At 45.7% G+C, this 20,286-nt stretch overlaps 1 protein-coding gene across 4 annotated transcripts in view; it reads left to right on the top strand.

The window, feature by feature from the left end:
• The window catches only part of TDRD12 (tudor domain containing 12), an 85,490-nt gene that overhangs the window by 8,310 nt on the left and 56,894 nt on the right, over positions 1 to 20,286 (top strand). For 3 of the 4 annotated variants that reach the window (XM_046683516.1, XM_046683517.1, XM_046683515.1), the window contains exons 3-9: positions 2,760 to 2,918; positions 5,701 to 5,837; positions 7,454 to 7,573; positions 10,237 to 10,292; positions 11,582 to 11,667; positions 15,438 to 15,627; positions 16,367 to 16,459. In XM_046683516.1, the coding sequence (XP_046539472.1) occupies positions 2,760 to 2,918; positions 5,701 to 5,837; positions 7,454 to 7,573; positions 10,237 to 10,292; positions 11,582 to 11,667; positions 15,438 to 15,627; positions 16,367 to 16,459 (841 nt within the window). Of the gene's footprint in view, positions 1 to 2,759; positions 2,919 to 5,700; positions 5,838 to 7,453; positions 7,574 to 10,236; positions 10,293 to 11,581; positions 11,668 to 15,437; positions 15,628 to 16,366; positions 16,460 to 20,286 lie in introns of those variants that run through there. The other variant, XM_046683518.1, reaches the window with a different exon arrangement.

Here is a 20,286-nt window from a genome sequence, read left to right as displayed (position 1 = left end):
TTACGCTGCACGCTGGGGTTTACGCGTCTGGTAAGTGTGTAGGTTACACTGCATGCTGTGGTTGTGGTGAACGATGTGGACTTGCAGTTCAGTCGCTACCTCTCCGTCTGCACTTCAGGAGGCGTGGTTTATGGTTTGCTCACCTGCTTGGTTTTGCCTTAGTGATAGAGCACATCCTGTTTGTCCTGCAACATGGTCTTTACTTCGCAGGCGTAGGGGAGGGAGACAGTTCCTCTACCCTCTAGGTCCTTCTGGCTGCTCTAAGAATTAAATTGACAAGAGATAGAATAACAGGAGAGAATCAAACAAAGCTTTGTAGCATGTATACAGGGGAGAAACCCAGGAAAACTGAGTAACTTGCCAGAATGGCCGAAGTCACCACCTTAAATCCATCTTCAGCTAAAGACAAAGGAGAATGTTTGGGGTAGCGGTTTGGACTTCAAACGGGAGGAAGGCACTTCACATGGACGTGGAGAAGTGAATGTTTGATAAACAGGCGTTTGCTGGGCCGTCTATGGACACTGGAACCTGAAAGAGATCTTTTGAATGGCCTTTGCTGGATGCCTTCCTTTCTCCTACACCTAGAATTATCTATGGTGATAGCTCCTTCCTGGGACAGACCTTCTATCTTAAATTCTTTTAGGCAGTTAGGAGGAAGGTCAAAGTTTCTTTCAGAGTCTTTGGTCCTTAAAAATAATCAAGGCAAAGAGACACATTTTGGGGCTGGCCAGTTCTGATCCCCTACACAGGCATAGCACTGGAGGGGTTTCTGGAGCGCTCGAGGTGCTTGCTAAGCCTCTTCAGCTTGCCAGGACCCTGACTGCAAACTGTGTTTCCTGTGATGGACGTCAGAGATGAACAGAGCTGGACACTAGTTAAAGCAGCGAGAACGTTCTTCAGTGACTGCGGCCGCAGTGAAGGAGCCGAGCTCCATTCCGGTTTGTGCAGAGGTGACCAGGCATTTTAAAGGGAGAATGAGGAAGAGGCGGGGAGGGGCTCCTGTGACCAATGCCACAGGGTGGTCAGTGCCAGTGTGATCAGGCCCGTGTCTCCTAGCCGGGAGTCAGGCTTCTGGCTCCCCCCAGAGACCAGGAGATGGAGGCCCTGGCCTTCCTGATGATTCAGAGAAACGGCTCAGGCCCTGGGGCAGGACTTCCTCCCGAGGAGCAGGAGAGGCATGCATATCCCAAAGGGACGGGAAGGCTTCCCAGCTGTGAGTCCTTCTAGTGACTGCTCTAAGAGAGGGAGGTCGAGGGCCTGTGTCAGGTGTGGGCTGGAACAAACAGGAAATTCTCCTGGCAGCCTGGCGCTTCTCAGGCAGGCATGTTAGAGGGGCTGGGGCGTGCTGCTGGAAGCCACGCTGGAGCTGGGGCGGCCTCTGATGCCAAGAGTTCTGCAGGCGTCCTGGGCCGCAGCTCCGGCTCTCTATTTCCGCTGGCCTTCCAACTGTTGCTTTTCTCTGGAACTTGGCGTCTTGCCTGTGCAATTCAGGGTCGGCCAAGGGTTCAAGGAGCTTTTGTGTGTAGACTTCAGGGCTCTCAGCCCCTCAGAGCCTCTCTTCCAGAATTTCTCCCCTAATTTACAGCAGCTCTGGCGGCCCTAACTCTGTTCTCTGGTTCCTCAAGCCACAAACACTGTGGCTTGCTGCTCATGTTGCAGCTGCTTGCACCACCTGGACTGGGGAGTGTTCTCTGCGAAGCTCTGTGCAGACATGGATGTCACCCAGTGACAGTGCTCCTTTCAAGGACCGAATCCCCTCCAGTTTGGGCCTGCTTTGGGGAGCTCTTCCGGCCCTTCACGTAGTTATTTTGTGTTTTTTCCAGGGTTCAGCATTGTTCCTTGCAGATGGGTTGGTCCATACAAACTCATCTGCCATTACTGGAACCAGAACGGCTAGCTGTTCTTTTTTCCAACTATTTATTATAAAAATGTTCAAACATTCAAAAAAATAGAATGCTAATGGGAACATCTGTACTCCTGCCACCTGGTATCTAGGATCCAAATCATTGCTTTTAGGCCCTTTCAGGAGGCAGCATGGGGAAATGAATACATTTGAAAAATCGTGAGTTCCTACTGATGTTTTCAATTCAAATTTAAGTTTTCATTTTATTTTGTACCTTTTCTCTGACAATGAAAATCTTGGTTTCTAATAATGTTAATAGATAAAGATACATTCAGAGAAGTCTGGCTTTATCTCTGCCCCTTCTGGCCCATTCCGGCCTCCTCTGTAATAGTTTATATCTGTTTTGGTTTATTTTCCATCATTTCTTTCTTTTAATTTGAACAGAATGTACATGTATTCACATTTCCTTCTCTTTCTGACGAAAGACATAGAATACTAAAAACATTGCTCCGAACCTTGCTTTTGTACTTATTATGGATATTTTCAAAATACAGGAGATCAAGGGTATTTATCTGTTTGCTTTTTGAGTCACAATACAGAATTAAAAATTACTTACATATTATTGGTTACGTGTTTTAGAATTTTATCTTTGAGTCTTTGATTTTTTTCCCAGCTTTATTGAAATATGTTTGACATATAACATTGTGTAAGTTGAAGGTGTGCAATGTGATGATTTGAAATACATAGGTATTGAGGGTCTTTTTTCTTTGGTCTGACCATTGAAGACAGAGGCACTGGTCAGGAATTTGTTAGATCACTTAAATTAGAAACAGTTGTTGTGGTTCTAAGGTTTATGTTATTTTATGATTCTACTTTTAATCATGTATTGTTTTGTTTGTCTTTTAAAATTTTACAGATTGAAGATCCAGGTTGTTTCTGGGTTATTATAAAAGGATGTAGTTCCTTTTTAGATCATGAAGCTGACTATCAAAAACTAAATAGTGCCATGAATGACTTCTATAACAGAATGTGTCACGATATAGAAATAAAACCGCTAATGTTGGAAGAAGGGCAGGTATGTATCTAAATGTGCTTTAAGCGCTGTGTCTTGAAATACTACCGCAAATGTAAAATATTTTGGCAACTAATATGATCAAAGCATCTAGGGAATTTTAATTACTTGTAATCATTGCCCCACGTTAGGTTCTTTGGTTGCACAAGATTCAGACGAGTCATGCTAAGTGGCGGTTGTTGTATTGGGTTCCTGTGGGGCAGCAGGAGATGAAAGGTCATCTAAATTCAGGCACTGGGGCCATCCTCCTGGGGCTGGGAACCAGAGGATTATTCTAGATCATCACAGGTGTGGGGACCTTAGCAAAGAGAGCACAGCAGTTTTCAATCTGGGGCTGATGCCTCCCTTTTGGTTGCTCATGACTTTGGCCAACTCCTGCTTCTTTACTTTCCCTACTCCGCATTATGGCCCCTCCTTCCTTTTTTGCACTCTCAGCTCTCATGCCTATGGTCCGACTCTCTCTACAGGTCACTCATTTCTCAGAAGAGTTTGAATTTTTATAATAACATGATAGGAGAAGATTTAGAAACTCTTTATGAGAAAAATTAGAAATAATTTTAATTCCTTCCCCCACCAAAAATTATCATTAATAACATTTATTATTTTTTTTCTATACCGTTGACTTGTTGAAGAAAAGAAACCAAGTCAATTGTCCTTTTAAAATCTTCCACATTTTGGACAACCTGATTGTTTCCTTGTGGTGGTGGTGGTGACCTTTCCCTCTATCGCTTGTGTTTTGTGTGGACCGATAGTTAAATATAAAACTTTGGTTCAATATAGGGTAACTTTTTTTCCCCCCAAAGAATGATGGGTGCTGTGAGCCTCATCTTGTCTTGAATTGGGAGATAGCAGGACTTCTGATGTTGCTGAGATTGACCGCTGGATTCCACTGGCGGCGGCCTGCGCCCTGCCGTGTGCTGGTGCCCCTCAGCTTTCTGTGTGATGGTTACGCCTTCCAGTGACCACCCCTGCCCAGATGAGCTCTTTCAGTTAAGCTTGTGAAATGGTCCTTTTCACCTTCCTTCTGCACTCGCGAGCTGGGTTTTCTGTAGAAAGGTGTTCCTCATCTATTAGGACCTTTTGGCTGTCCTGAAATAACAGTTCACAATGGAAAGGTAGAAAAATTGCATGATTCTTTCCCTTATCAATTTTCAGGGTAGTGATTTGTGCCTACTTGTCTGCCTTGTTGGCCAGAGGTTGATTTGTTTTTCTCTCCTTTCATTTTTTAAGTGTTGTATTGTACTATATTGAGTGCTGTATTGAATATCAAGTACTATATTGAACTCATGGCTTTTATTATAATCATCAATTGTAGTCATTATTGTTGATGCTTAAATTGTCCCGTTTTTGGCCAGTGGAAGCCCTAGTATGCCAGCTCTTTGAAGTTGACTGGCTGTGTGAATTATTAACCATATTCACATCATTCCTACAAATTTCTTTGACGTAAGCTTTAAACAGAAATACCCTCCATCCTCAGGCAGGATTTCTTCTGAATCATGTGAGGCTGTCAAGGACCCATCCCTTGCGGAGTGGCCGCACTGTTTCCCGACTTCACTTCCTGCAGGCAGGAACCCCCACGGGCCCACTTTGTCCCTGTTGGGCACAGCTCTCCCCACCGGGCCACTGTATAGGCCTGTGCAGCATATTGTTGCCTGTCTGTGGATTTCAGTCAAGTTGGTGTGGCCTGGCAGTCCTGTGGGACAGTCAGGATGCCATGCGCTCTCACTTCAGCAGGGCAGTGTCCTCAAAGGGGGCTTCAGGCATTCATTCAGTCATTCAGCAAGTAGTTTTTGAAGACTTAGTACGTGCCAATCACTGTTCTGCATGCTGGGAATGTGGCAGTAATCAAAACAGACGGGAATCCACATCATCATGGAGCTGGCGTCCTGTTGGGGCGCATCCTAGACCAGTGTGAGAGGGCAGGAGAAGCCCTGGGAGGAGAACGGGGAGGATGAGGCTGGGGCTGCAATTTCCTGTGGGTCTGTGCATGATTGACAGTCATTTGTAAGCTTTGTTTTCTGATTTAAGAAGGTAGAACGATGCATTTTCCTTATTTTACTTTATAAAAGTTGTCCTTAAAGAGTCAAAATGATTGTAGTAAGAAAAACAATGCAATAGAGTTCAGGGGCCCTGTGTTTGTATTCACCGAGGCTCTTTTACTGACGAGCAGTGTTTACCTTAGGCCCGTGCAGCCTCCTCGCATCCCCCTCTGTTACCAGCCACATACACAGGTTCTCTGCCCACCACACAAGAGGGGCCAAATAAAACTGGAACACCAGGCTTATGGCAAGGAAAAGGATTTTATTTCAGGTGATGTCAGCCAGGAGACGAGAGTGAGCCTTAAATTCATCTTGTCTCCCTGAAAGATGGGAGGCAAGGGGTTTTAAAGGCTGCGTGGAATGCTGCTGCTTGCAGGGAGGGGAGCCTGTGGCCTTGCTGGTCGGTGCTTTCCCTCCAGCCCGCGTTTGGCCTTGTGAGGCTTCTTGCAGGAAGGAGAATGGCGAGATAAGGGAATCTGCAGGTGGATGTCCTTGGTTGTCTGCCTCCCTGGTGGATGGTGGATTCTGGCACCAGGAGGCCGAGGAGTAAGCAGGGAAAGGGGAGGAGCGCCTTGGTTTTACCCCATGTATGCTGGGTTTAATGTAGAGGAACTGATATCAGGCCCGGTATCACTTCCTCTTCTGTAAGGGAAAGTGTAGGCCGAGATGATTTGGTGAGTGCCTTTCCAGTTCTCTCGTTACAGGATTGGAGATTTTAACACTGACATTTTCTCTTCATTTTGTAGGTTTGTGTGGTTTATTGTCAGGAACTAAAGTGCTGGTGCAGGGCTGTGATTAAGTCCATCGTGTCTTCAGCAGACCATTACCTGGCAGAATGTTTCCTTGTGGATTTTGCCAAGTACATTCCAGTGAAATCCAAAAAGTACGTACATATTTATTTTGCCTTATGCTCTTTAAGGAGATAAATGTCAGTTTTAAAGGAGAGTGTCAGTTATCAAAGTAAGGGGCTGGAGGTCATAAACTGGAATTTTTTAGCTTCCAGAAGGGTGGACTTGCAGGTTCCGGTTCTATAGGCCGTGAATGTGCAAGTACGTGGTCAGAATGGAGGCTCAGCAGGCGGCTCTGGCCCTCCTTCCACCGTCCTCCCTTAAAGGCAGGTGCTCTGCATCTCCTAGGTGCTCCTGGCCAGCTGCTCGTCTGTCCTGGCCTGTCCTCTTAGTGCGTTCAGGTGATGGAGTGGGTCCTTTAGGGAGGCTTGGCTGCCAGAAAGATGCTACCACGAAGCAGAAAGTCTTCTTGTCTGCAGAGAAGGGGCAGGGTGCTGGTACAGCCTCAGGTTGCGCTGAGCAGAGCATGTATTCCAGGATGTATTCCTGGTTGTCCTACTTAACAAAGTGAGGGCATCACTGTCGCATAAAGTGGGGAGACACTTCAGAAGGAGCCCTCACTGAATCCAGGACCACACATCACAGTTTGTTAGAAAACATTATGAATAAGTTGGTCTCAGTGTTTGTGGTAATTTTTTCATAGTTTCCTGTCCCAGAGTAAGAGCATATCCATTTAATAAATAAATTTGAGGACCCTTTTTCCAAAAGAGCAATGCCAAATAGTCTTCCGTTGCAATAAGAGGTTTATCTTGAATGGAAGAATTTCATGGCAAATGGTTTATCCGACATTGGGAATTTGCAGATATTTAAGGAAAAAGTAGATGCTTTTCTAGCTTGTGATTCTGCACTTTTATAACCATAATTGTTATTAAAATAACTACTGTGTTTAACTGGGGAGATTTCCTTTTAATATTTGGTGTTTTAAGTTTAGTTTTTTTGGGGCAAGAGAATTATCTGATTAAATAGAGTGCCAGGAGGCCTCGGGCTGGCCATACAGCCGCCTTTTCCTCTACCGTCCGAGACTAAAGATGCTCGGCTGACCACACGGCATCCTGGGGACCAGATGGTCCAAATGGTATGTTAAAGGGGTCTGTCGTTTGCCTTAAGAAGAATGGATGTAAAACATTGAACAACTCGTTTATCAAATCTCAGTCCTTTCAGCTCTTTTGTGCAAAGTTGACAAACACTAAGTATTCAAACATCTGCTCATTTACAGAAACTTGAAGGTAATTCTGGTCATGTATTAAAATTGATATGTAAAAATTTTAAGCAGAATTTGCCCCAAGCTTGTTCATTATTACTCAGTATTTCTCCATCTAAGGGGCCCCATTAGACATTATTTTTCTAATACCCTCACCCCATGCCATGAGATGTTAACACCAAGGGTATACTGAATATTGTTACTGTATGTATATCTGTGTTTTATGTGTGAAAGGAGTAAGATTTGTCCATCCCCCAGAACCAGCCTTTGCACCCTTGGGCAGATGTCTCCAAGTCCTTCCTGCTGTTGGTGGCCATATAGAAAGAGAAAGAATGGGTTTTTGTGTGTTTTGTTTTATATCAAGTATATTAATTATATTGGCATCCTTTAAATAAATATGTTATATGTAATTTTTCTTTATGTTGGAACTGTTTCTGTTTCACTGTTAAGCATCCGAGTTGCAGTAGAAACTTTTATGCAGCTTCCCTACAGAGCGAAAAAGTTCAGACTGTACTGCACAAAGCCTGTCACATTGCACATTGACCTCTGTGAAGACACGGCTGAGATTGCGTAAGTACAGCTGCTGGCAGGCACTGAGTCCTTAGTCAAAGTCTTAAACCGAGTGTGTGATGCTGTATGAAATCAGGGCCTCTTGAGAAGTGCTAAGCGATCTCAGAGGTCTCTGTTCTTCAGGAGGTGCCTTCTGAGTCGGGGTGTGTCAGACCTGGCAGCCCCGCCTCCAGAGGCAGCGATTGTTGCGGTATAGAATAGGGCCACAGCTCTGTGCTTTTTGGTGTTTTTTTTTTTTAACTTAGAAAAAGTAATAAATTAATTATAAAGAGAAACAATACATAGGCTCATGGAGCATTAAAAAAAAAGGTCCATTGCATTCATCTCCAGCCCCGCTTCCTCCCTCCTGGAGGCCTCTGTAACCCGTTCATGCTCTGAACTTGCAGACCTTTTTCAGTGCTTTTATACGTAGTCACATGCATGGAGCTTTTATGAAAATTAGAACATACTGTCTCATTTGCAAACTTAAGGTGTGTTGAAGCTCTTGGCCAATACTTGGACTCTCTTCTACTGTCATCTTTCTTGTGGGTGAATATAATTGGCATACTTTGTATACCTAACCTTTCCTCCCTTGATAGCCAATGAGATTGTTTCAAAACCATTTTGCGCTGTACATTCCCATTAGAATGCAGATAAATCCATATAAAATACATAGATGTAGAGGTGCATACACACGTGTGCGTACACATCTTTGCTCTTGTTTCCTAATGTTTGGCCACACTGCCAGCATTTGTGCAGGATGGTCCCCGCACTGGGCTGCGCTGTGTCAGGCGGTACGGCTGCAATCTTTGCTGTCTAAACGAGCACTACCTGAGCTCCTGCGGGCAGCCTCGTCCTCCCACCTGGCACTCCTCCTGTCCTCCCCGTCCAGCACTGTGGCACCGTGTGAAAAGCTGTAGGGAGCAGCACACTTCTGACTCAGCTTGCTCAGCTTGCACGTCCTGGCGAAGTTGCTTTGTGTTCTCTGAACTTGGAAGCTGTCTTTCTTGTGGGTGCTTTTCTGGGGTCTGTGGAGACCCGCCCATCCCCGCCTCCCTGAGCCCCCGTCACCTGCAGTTCCCTCGAGGTGGTGAGTGTGTCACTCTTGTGGCTGCCCGGCAACCCCTGCTCCTCCTCTGGCCCTCTTTCAGAGCAGCCAGCTGCTCACCCTCCCGGGCTGACTCGGGTGCTCTCCCTCACAGGAGTCTGTGTCCCTGTCTTTCTCGCTCCTCCCCCCCGCCCCCCACACACCCACATGAGACCCTTCCCGCCACCACCGTACTCCTCTCCCAGCCGTGGACACGCCCAACCCTGGATGCCCTTCAATGCAGGCGAAGGGCTTAAAGTGAGTGATCTTACTGGGTTTTGATCTCCTGCTTTGACGCTGTGCCTTTGTGTGTGCACTTCATCTAGAAGGTTGTCTCAGTGTGTGTATTATAGTTTTTATAGATTTTGTCAAGTTTCCCTCCTAAAGGACTAGCAATATAGTCCCATCGTTGGGGCATAGAAAGTGCTACTTTTCCCACACAGCACTGAATATCATTAGGCGTTTTAATTTTTCCTTCTTTGCTGGGTAAAAATGGTATTTTGTTTTAATTTGCATTTTTCCGACTTGTAAAATTAGGTATCTCTTCCTGTGTGTGTGTGTGTGTGTGTCTCTGTGTGAGTGTGTGAGAGAAAGAGAGACAGACAGGCAGACAGACACACGGACTGATTGGTGATTTACCTGTTCATAGTCTAGATTGATTTTCCTCTTGAGCCTTTTTCTTATTAGGATTCTACTACATTTTGTTATTTAAAAAAGCTTATTAGGTAATTTTTGTGTGTGTAGCAATGTTTTAGAACCAGTCTTTTTTTTTTTTTGCCTCCTTTTAGAAACCCTTTGTAATTCTCCTGAAGTAAAGTGCTTAATATCTTTCTTAGAAAGAATAAAAATAACTAATATTTCAGTCCAGGCCCTGGGCCAAGTGCTTTGTGTACATGAGCTCATTTGATCTTTGAAACAACCCTTGGAGGATGGTGGTGGCGTCTCTGACAAATAAAACCAGTAGAGACACATGAAACACTTCACGCCAACCTTACATATTTTATTCTTGTTCCTTGCTTCCAAATACTGGTTTCCCCTGATCTTCCACCGCCTACAGCTTTGCCTGCGACTGTCTTTCCAAAGCTTGGGGAAGGGCGAGATGGTGGAGACGAAGTGGGAGCCCGGGAACGGGCTTGGGCGGCATGAGGATTGCGGTGGGGCGGCAGGGGCTGCTCGCCCACAGCCGCGCTGAGACGTGGGTTTAACCAGCCCGGAGCCCTCGCTCCGCACCAGTCCGTGCTGAACAGCGCATCCTCGGGGTCCCCGCCCGGGGAGCGTGTGTTCGGGCTGCGGAGACTGATACGTCCTAAGTCACTGGAGATGATGGTGTTGGGACAGACGATGCCCTGGTGCACGGGTCGCTCAGGATGTCCCAGGAAGGGGCCCATTCAGCGAGTCTCTGCCCTGGTGCAGGTGGCAGTGGGGAGGGGGCCTCCTGCAGGGTGCAGCAGGGTCATTGCCCCAGAGCAGAGCCAAGCTCCCCGGGACCTGCTGCGTACGTTCCACGCGTAGTATCAGAGGCATCCTGCGTGCGGTTTACAGAATGTGCTCGCCTCAGATTTTTGCTTAATGAAGTTGCATCTGTTCACTGTTCCAGACCCGCCAGGAAGTGGGACAGTGCAGCTGTTCAGTACTTTCAGAACATTCTAAAAGGTAAGGCCAGGCGTGGTCGCTGCAGCCTGCTTTGAGCTGCACCACGGTGGTTTGGCCTCCTGCTGTGGAGGGGCTTGAGACACACGTGCTCCCTGTCAGACCCTCCTCATGTGTGTTCATAAGTTACTGGAGCTTCTTCTGCCCCAAGTGTCACGTGACTCTGCAGCCCTGGAATTGTGGGCGTGGATGTGGACATAGTATTTGCAGGTGAAATTAGACAGGGGCTGATTGGGTGAGGGACCCTGACGCAGTGATGGTGCCCCTCTCTTAGTTTGCTTAGAAGCTGCAGCACTCCAAAATACATGTATGTTCATTTCAGTGAACCAACAATTGATGAAAACCTAGCTTTTTTCAGTGAGCAAGGGATAGTGGATGGATCCTTCCTGTGTAATAACCTTCGTTGCCAATTTCAGATGTGTGGACTGTCTCAGGCACCTGCTGAGTGTGCTCTCTTTATATTGTTGACTCTGAAATAGAGTCTCATTTGCAGCATCTGTCCTGCCCCGGGAGTCACGAGCGAAGAACTGTGTCTGCCTCTTAGGGCTGTTCTGAGGAGCAGTGGCTGTGCAGTGCCTGGGTGCTGCCTGGTACCTTTTGGGGTCCTGGCCCCTCTCCTCCGCTGCCCCACTGTCTGGGTAAAGACGCAGCCGGATGCTTTGACCTGGGAGAAAGGGGAGGTTGGGCAGCTCTCCGGTTTTGGAGTTCCGGCCCTTGTGAGCCCCCGGGGGATGCTGGGAGATAGAGGTTGGGAGGGGCAGAGGGCCTGGGTTTGAATACGGCCCTGCTGTCTCTCTGACCTGGTCTCCTCACCTGTAAAACGACAATAACCACTCACCTCAAAGGACTGTGGTGGGAGTGAAATGAAACACGTTTACATAGGTCCCCACACGTGGAGCTGCTGTGTGGGTGATGGAGTCCCTGGGGCATTTGAGGGGTAGAATGGACTCAGTTGAAAGACCGTGACTGCACATGTGGGTTTGGGAGTCACTGGAAGGGAAGAGAGGCCAGGAACTGTGCTCAAGGAGGTGTCAGAGGGTGGCAGGAGGGGGTGCCGTGGATGGGGACAGAGGGTGCGAGGCTGACCCCGTGCCGGGAGAGTCTCTGCCTTGACCTCAGCGTCCTGTCCCCTTCTGCCCTGAGGCCCGGCCTGCGGTCAGAAGCCGTGGACATTGTGGTGCCGGGTCCCCCCCACGAGTGGTTAACAGAGATGAATAGGTGAGGACAAGCCATTATTGTCTCGAGTGTCTGTGTAGTATCAGCTAATTCGTGTTTTCTTTTATGATATTTAGCAACTACCCAGGTGGAAGCCAAGTTATGTGCTGTGGAAGAAGATACTTTCGAGGTTTACCTTTATGTAACTATAAAAAATGAAAAGGTAAGTAAAAGAATTGTATTTTAAGAATATTTTATCATTACCTACAATTTTTATTTTAGCAAAACAAAGAATAAACACCAAGGAAGAAAATGTTATTCTCAGAGCATGGAAATTTCCTTAATCTTTCAGGGTTTGCCTTCGATCAGAAGTTAAGCCAGGACTATGTTTTCTTCTTTTGATTACTTTAAAAAATTACTAGTGTTTTATTTAGACAGCATTTAGTTTTCTCATTGTATGTGATATGTGCTTGTGAAGGAGTCAGATAACATAAGTAGAAAGAAGGTGGGCACCACACGTGAGCACCCCACCCACGTTCCTAGCCGTGGACACCTGGCCAGCTGTGCTTGGTGAAGGCAGGCACGGGGGCGGCTCTGCGCCTGCGTGGAGGAGGGTGGAGGGCCGGCTCGGGGGCTGCTCAGGCCCACAGAGGGCATCCAAACTGCAGGCTCATTTAAAAACTTTATCCTGAAATAATTTTCCCCTTAAGAGACGTGAAAATGGTGCAGAGGTTTTTGCGTATGCTTCACCTGGGGTCCCCTCATGTTAACTGTACAGACCAATGGTACAGCGACTGAGACCAGAAAACTAAGACTGAGAAAGTACCCTTTAAAGGAATCTACAGACCTTGTTTGAATTGTGCGCATTTTCCCACTAATTTCCCTTCTCTGGTCTAGGATCTGACCCAGGATCCCACGTGGAATCTGCTTCTCGTGTCTCCTTGGTCTCCAGTCAGTGGGAGTGCCTCAGCCTCCTCCTCTTTTAAGACTTTGACACTTCTGAAAAGTCCTGGCCAGTTATTTTGTAGAATTCACTCAGTTTGGGTTCATCGTGATTAGATTGAAGTTGTACATTTCTGGCAAGAATGCTACACAGGTGACATTGTGCCTTCCCGCTGCATCTTAGCAGAGGGCTCATGATGTCCGTCTGCTTTATCACTAGTCGTGCTCCGCGGGATCACCTGGTTAAGCTGGTGTCTGCCAGGTGTTTCCTCTACAGAGTTACTGTTTTTTCCTTTTGAAATTAAGTGTCTTATGGGGAGATACTTTGAGACTGTGTAAAGATCCATCAGTGATGCTTGCCTGCAAAACTTAATTCTGTGGTGCTTGCCCATTTCCATCATGCCTTCTACATTTTTAATCGAAATTCTACTATAAGGAAGAACTGCCCCTTTTCCCCCATTTATTAATTGATTCAATAGGTTATCGTTATATGGACTCCTGGATATTTATTTTACTCTGGGGGGTGTAATCTATTACTGTCATTATTCTTTTGCTCAAATTGTCTCAGATTCGGCCACTAGGAGCTGCTTTGAAGTGGCTTATGTGTCCTTTCCTTGTGTCCTGCTCCATCATTGTTGAAAACTCCTTACTTTCTGGTACCACAAGATGTTCCCAGCTAATTTTGTCATTTTCTAGCCCAACCCTAGACGGGAACCACTTCTCCAAATGCTTTGTTGAAGAATGGCATTCATTTTTGAAGAGTGGTGTTCAGATAGCAAGATCTGGGCACTAGGTGTGCTCGTGGCTGCTGGGCTGTCGTGGACTGTGGGCCCTCTCAGTAGACTGTGAGGAAACACGTGTGTACACCACCCCTGCACACACACATCTAGGTCTGTCCATCTGAACATACGCTAAGAGCTCTGGCCCCTCTGATTCCGGCCAGCGCCAACAGGGTTCGTTCTCTCCCTCCCCTTGCCTCATCTCGACAGCTGTCTCCGGCGGTGAGAAGCTGCTCTTGTTGGCTGTGGTATGCTTATTTGATCAGTCCTGTAATTCCCATGAAGTAATTTCAGAATTGCTAACCCACATTCCTGTGAAGAAGCAGTTTGTCTTTGGCCTCACAGCGCACAGCCCAAACACTGCTTCCCAGAGTCACTGAGGTTAGTCCTTTTCTTCCCCACTCTTTTCAGTGTGATTATGTCGTTCATTTGTAATAGGAGTCATTTGTTACTGATTATGTTACATTTTGGGTTCCCTCATATCCTTGTTGATTTTCCCTATGACTTTTCATTCTTCGTTTTACAATTTGATAAAAATACCAAATGTTGGCTCTCTGACTAGTCTTGTAAAACATCTTTTAAACAAGTTCTCTACTGACCTGCTTCTTTCTTCTTGCTTTTCAAGAGTGGGTCTCTCTTTCTCTCTGGTGTGTGCAGCTGACAACTTGGTCTTACTTTAAGGTGATGGAGTGCAGAAGGCATGCTTAACAGAGAGGACTTATAGTGGATGTGTGAGGTCATAATGGCCAGAAAAAGAAAAATAGGGCCAGCAAGCCTTTTCCAGCTCCCAAAGAAAGCACAAGATGTGTCCCAGGGTATTCTCTCACTCTCTCTCTCTTTTTTTTTTTTTTGCTGAGGAAGATTAGCCCTGAGCTAACATGTGTGCCAGTCTTCCTCCACTTTCTGTGTGGGTCACTGCCACAGCGTGGCTGATGAGAGGTGTAGGTCCACACCCAGGATCCGGACCCGCAAACCGGGGCTACTGAGGCAGAGCATGGCGAACTTAACCATGACGCCATGGGGCCAGCCCCAGTATTCTGGTTTTTTGCTTGGCTTCTTTCACATTGTTCCTTTCATTGTCAAATACTCTTCTACTGTCTGGATATACTACAGTGTGTTTATCCATTCACTTGTTGGTGGACGTCTGAGTTGTGGCCAATTTGGGGCTATTACCTATAAAACTGCTAGGAATATTCATGTACAAATCTTCCTGTGAACCCATGCTTTCGTTTCTCTTGGGTAGATGCCTAGCACTCAGACCTGTGGCTGGTATTGTGGGTATTAAGAGACTGCCAGATTGTTTCCCCAAGAGGCTGAGCACTTTGTGATGCCCTCAGATTGGCTGAGTTCCCTTCTTCCACGTCCTCTTCAGCACTCGGGAGGTCGTTCTCATGGGTGTGCAGTGGTGTCTTATTGTGGTTTAAATTTGCATTTCCCTAGTGACTTATGGTGTTGATTATCTTTTCATATGCTGTTTGTAATCCATATATCTTCTTTGATGAAGTGTTTATTCAGATCTTCTGCCCTTTTTTTTTTAAAGAGTTTATTTTTTTCATTTTTCTCCCCAAAGCCCCCCAGTACCTAGTTGTATATTCTTGTTTGTGGGTCCTTCTAGTTGTGGCATGTGGGACACCGCCTCAGCGTGGTTTGATGAGCAGTGCCATGTCTGTGCCCAGGATTCGAACCAACGAAACACTGGGCCGCCTGCAGTGGAGCGCGCGAACTTAACCACTGATCTTCTGCCCATTTTTTAAATTGGGGTCGTTTTGTTTTCTTTTTATTGAGTTTTAGAGTTCTTTATATAGTCTGGATAGATGTCCATCCAGATATATGATTTCAAAAATATCTCCTCCCTATTAGTGGATTGCCCTTCGTCTCTTAAGTAAGTGTCTTTTGAAGAGCAAAAATTTTCAGTTGTGCAAAGGCTAATTTATCAGTTTTTCCTTCTGTGGCTTGTTTCTGTCTTTAGCCTCCCCCGGGTCTTTGCCTGGCAGAGACGTGTTGCTCTCCAGTGCTTTCAAGAAGATGTTTCTTGGGGCTGGCCCCGTGGCCGAGTGGTTAAGTTCGCGCTACAGATTATGACTGTGTCTCTTTTCAGGAGGGCTGGTCAGAAGTAGCTGGTTCACCAGAGCAGAAGTCACTTTCTGTCAGATTACGTTCTGTCAAATAGTTTTTCTGAAGATTGCAATTTGGGGTTAAGTTTGGGATATTTTCTGAACCATCACTTGACTGGGTTTGTCTCATTATTCGTTAAATGTTTAAAACCTTGCAGGTTTGTGTGAATGATGATCTGGTTGCAAAGAACTTCGCTTGTTACGTGTCACCCGTGGAGAGTAAAAACCTTGATTCTTTAGAGAAACCAAGACTGGATATAAAGTCAGCATCCTTTTCTAATAAACTCAATCCGGCGCTTACTCTCTGGCCAATGTTTTTGCAAGGAAAGGATTCTCAAGGAGTGAAAAGTGAGTGGATTCTCACCATATGTTTCCTTTAAACTCAAAGTCTCATTTGTGGGAATCTTAGTGTTTTGATGTAAGTTGTTGTACTGACTTTTCCCCACATGGAGGCTTGGGGAGAGAGACTCGGACTCTGAGTTTAGTATTTTCATTTTAATCCCCCTGAGTTTGGGACAGGTTTTGAGGTCCTAAACCTGCTACAGTTTGTTTTTACGAGACCAGGAAAAAACTGTTCTCAATTTCTTATTAACATGGAGTTGTATTTTCAGAAGTCACCATATTCATAATTTAAAGATATTACCAAATCGAGGTTTTGTATGTTTAGAGTTTTAGAAACTTTAAAGATTTTTATTTTTTTCCTTTTTCTCCCCAAAGCCCCCCGGTACATAGTTGTGTATTCTTAGTTGTGGGTCCTTCTAGTTGTGGCATGTGGGATGCCGCCTCAGCATGGCTCGATGAGTGGTGTCGTGTCCACACCCAGGATATGGGACCGGCCCCTAGAAACTTTAAAAGAGCCATTTATTAGCATGAAAATATGAGAGAGTCGGTCATGGACCATAGAAGCTGCTTTCAGAGTTTCTCTCCGCCTCCAGTTTTCTTCAGTCCTTTCACGTTGCTCCCCAGCCCCCAAGTTAGGTCTCCCGTAAGCTCACAGCAAAGGAAAGCGGAGGTATACCAACGAATTCACATTTGTATTTGGAGTTTTATTTCATATATTAATCCGGAAATGTCTTCTTTCTGTCAGATTCGCATGGTTTAACTTCCCTGGCACAGTCTCTCCAGCATCCGTGGCCCAAGGGTGTTGTTGGTGGCCGGGGGCCCACCGCTGCGATCCTGGGTAAGTCCTGCTGGCTTGCTTTATCTCCTAGGCAGCCTGAAAGAACGCTGAACTGTCTAAAGATTACAGGGTTGTTCAGAAGGGCTACGGTCATTCTCTTTTTTTTAGATTTAACAGAACCAATTTGTGATGGAGATGCCGACAGAGGTCATTTGCCGTGTAGCCTGTACTGAGAGGGTCTTACTGTAATGTGCAGAACACAACAGGCACTGTTCACGTGCAGGCCTGGCTCATTCCGTCCCAGCCAGAGCCTGGGCTGCAGTAATCTGCGGGGATTCCTTGTCCTCAGAGTATGGTGGTGGTGGTTGGTACTGTCAAGCTGTTTCCGACTCCCAGCGACCCTGTGGACAGCAGTGCAGACCCTGCCCGGCTTTTTGCGCCATCCTCTCACCTTCTGGCGCTGTATCAGCTGGTGCTCTGCTGCTATTCGTAAGGCTTTCATGGCCAGTTTGTTCAGAATTAGGTGGCCAGGTCCTTCTTCCTAGTCTGTCTTAGTCTGGAAGCTCCACTGAAACCTTTCCACCACGGGTGACCCTGCTGGGATTTGAAACACTGGTGGCATCGCTTTCAGCATCACTGCAACGTGCAGCTGCCACAATAAGACACCTGACAGATGGGTGGTGTGGCTCCCTGACCTGGAAATGAACCCGGGCTGCGGTGGGGGGAGCGCCAGATCTAACCAATAGACCACGAGGACCGGCTTCTCTGAGTATACATGTGGATTTATCACTGATTGTTAGTTTACGCAATAGGATGGAGAAAAATAAGAGGCATTTATGAGGGTAGAAATACTTAGTCTTTAATTCCCTATCTCCAGGATATTTAATGAGTTGGAATTGTTGGACAAGGGTGAAACCTGCCAGCCGCTGATGCTTGGCTCGCCCACGGTGGTGATGCCTCCACGGTTTCACTCTCACGCTGGGTGTGTGTCTACCTGTGGGTGTAATGTTTCATACATATCCGTAGTAAACCTCAACTAAATCAAAGCTTTAGTCAACTGAATTATTCCCTCCACTTAAAATTATTTTAATTACTTTGATAATGTTGTTTATCATGGAAAAAAGATAATCAAAATTATAAAAAAATCTATCATCTTTAATACCTACTTAAAAATGTTAGAGTTTTCCTTTACAAAGTTTTCCAGATGTGAGGGTGTGTATAAAATTTTTGTTTTACAGACACAGGGATCTTACTATCCATCGCTATCTGTGGTGCTTTTTGTTTAATATATGCATGAACTTCTTTCTGGGTCAAATGTATCCAGTATAACACAGATTTAGGGAAATGGGCTCTGGCGTGAGACCATTGGGAATCTGCTCCCACTCTCCCCTCTGTGACATGGGGAGGCATTGTTCCCAAGCTGTGGAGTTGAGTAGACGGGCCTTCCATGTACGGAGTTTGCACGGCACAGCGCCTGGTCCGTGGTGGACTTTGGCGCAAGCGGAGCTGAGCCAGTATTGTGATGTGCCTTCCGTAGGGGTCCCAGATGAGAGCTCCTGCTGAGAGCAGCCCCTGTTACTGATGGGAATATATTATTTCTGTTAGTATTTTTTCCATTTCCAGTGTAGCAGTAAAAATACCAGGCATTTACATCATGTTTAATCGTTACACAGCTTTCCATTGTATGCATGTATCATTATTATTTTAAGTGGCCCCAGGTTGCTGGACAGTAACTGTCTCTTGCTTTTCCTTATTACAGTCAGTGTTGGAATGAATTGTCTATCTTTGCAAAGGAAAAGGTTGATGGTAAACAACAGATTTTCATGTGAAAAACAAAATTATTAGATGTTACTTATCCAAGCAAAGGTTTCCTTTTCCTTGTAATCATTGTGAGACGCTATTTCAACTATATTCTAATTAATTTTTGCTACTTCTCTTTGAAGTTACCTTATATTTTTTAAGTCAAAGTATAATTCTTGGTTAAACAATCAACTAGTCCAGAAGAGCTGTTATAAGAAGTAATTTTCTCTTGTCCAGCCTCTTCTCACCTAGGCTGTTCCCTAGAGGTAAATCTTTCTTTCTTTTCCCTTAGCTGTTTATTTTGGCAGTTATCTCCAAGTTTTAAAATAATTGTATTTTACTGTTTCTAGGCTTATCAGTTCAAGACATTGTCTTCACTTCCGTGGCAGATTAGTGCTCATGCCCCTAGTTAACATGTATTCACTCATCAGCTGTTCATGAAGTGCCTACTATGTGTCAGTGCTGTTCTTGGAATTCATAGGGAAAGAAACAGAGTCTCTGCTTTCGTGGAGTTTACTTTCATTTTCTCAGTAAGATTTTTTATTTTAGAATGATACAAACTTCCAGAAAAGTCGGTGAGCGTTACAAAGAACTTTTTTCCTATTTTTTCCTAAACTATTTGAGAATAAGTTGCTGACTGGAATAGCTTGTCTCTCCCCAGCACTTGAGTGTGTTTTTCCTAGAAACAAGAATATTTTCAAAAATATTCACAATATAACTATCAAAATCAGGAAGTTAACATTGATACATTGTGATCATTTAACCCGGAGACGCCATTCAAATTTCACCAGTTGTCCCAATAATTCGTTTATGGCAGAAAGATGCCGCTCAGCATCACATGTTGCATTTAGCTGTCACGTCCCTTTAGCCTCCTTCAGTCTGGAATGTTCCTCAGTCTTTCCTTGACTTTCATGACCTAGACACTTTTGCAGATTATAGACCCGTTATTTTGTAGAATGTGTCTCAATTGTGGCAGATGTTTTTGTCACGATAGGATTCAGTTTATGCATCTCTGGCAGAGATGCCTCAGAAGAGATGCTGCGTTCTTCTTACTCTGTCTTATCAGATGACACAAAATTTCAATTTGTCCCGCTACTCATGAGATCCACTTTGATCGCTTATTTAAGGTGGTGCCTGCCAGTCTTCTCCATTGTAAGTTACTCTTTTCCCCTTGTAAATATCTGTAGGCCACTACTATGAAACTTAAATATCTCATTCCTTTTTGTTTGCTAATTAATCCCTATTAGTATGGATTTCTGTTTGAAACCCTGAAACCAACTGTTTCTCCAAGTTGCCCTGGTTCCTTTTAATGGAGAATGGCATTTTGAAGCCAAGATCTGGGAGCTAGGTGTGTTGCTTTCTGCTGGGGTGTTGTTGCTCCCAGGCCCTTGGAGGGGACAGAGCTAGGGACTGTGTGTGTGTGTGTGCACATGTGTATACCTAGTTTATGTCTGTGTCTATTTTATATCTATGATCTTTGTATTGAAAACCAGGAGTTCACACCAATACTTCCGATTGCAATCCTGCTGCTGGATTTATTCTAGTTTTCCGCCTTTCCAAGTGTGCAACTCCCTTCTGTGACTGTGGGTGTCCTGCCTCCCATTATCCTTGCTGTGATTACTCATTGGGTCAGTCCCCGTGTAAGGAACTACTCTTCTCGGCTTTGTAATTAACCGCTCTTTCATCGCCATTACTATCCCTTCTGCGCACGTGTGCTCCTCATGCCGCGCATGCCCTGACGTCACTCTCCCAGTGCGGGCTGATACCCATCCCCCACACCAACCACCATGGAGGGGCTTCCTCCTTTCACGTGGGCGCAGACTCACCCCCTCTTGGGTTCTGTAATCCCACACTGGGTAGCCTGCCACCCTGACTCTCGCAAAGGCACCCTCCTCATCCTCCTTGGCTCTGCCACCTTGCTCCAAGCCTCTCCCCTCCTCCGTGGCCATGTGCTCACCTCACTCTGTTTGGGCTCTCGGTCACCAGGGTTCCTTCCTCCCCTGGTGCAGTTCACATGCCCTTTTCTCTGTCCACCTAATAGTGGGACTGAACTGTAGGCAAGGGGAAGAGCTGCTAATATTATTTTA

Source organism: Equus quagga, chromosome 13, assembly GCF_021613505.1.
Source record: "Equus quagga isolate Etosha38 chromosome 13, UCLA_HA_Equagga_1.0, whole genome shotgun sequence".
NCBI lineage: Eukaryota > Metazoa > Chordata > Mammalia > Perissodactyla > Equidae > Equus > Equus quagga.
The sequence above is the reverse complement of the archived record's forward strand: the minus strand, read 5'-3'. Positions and strand labels throughout refer to the sequence as shown.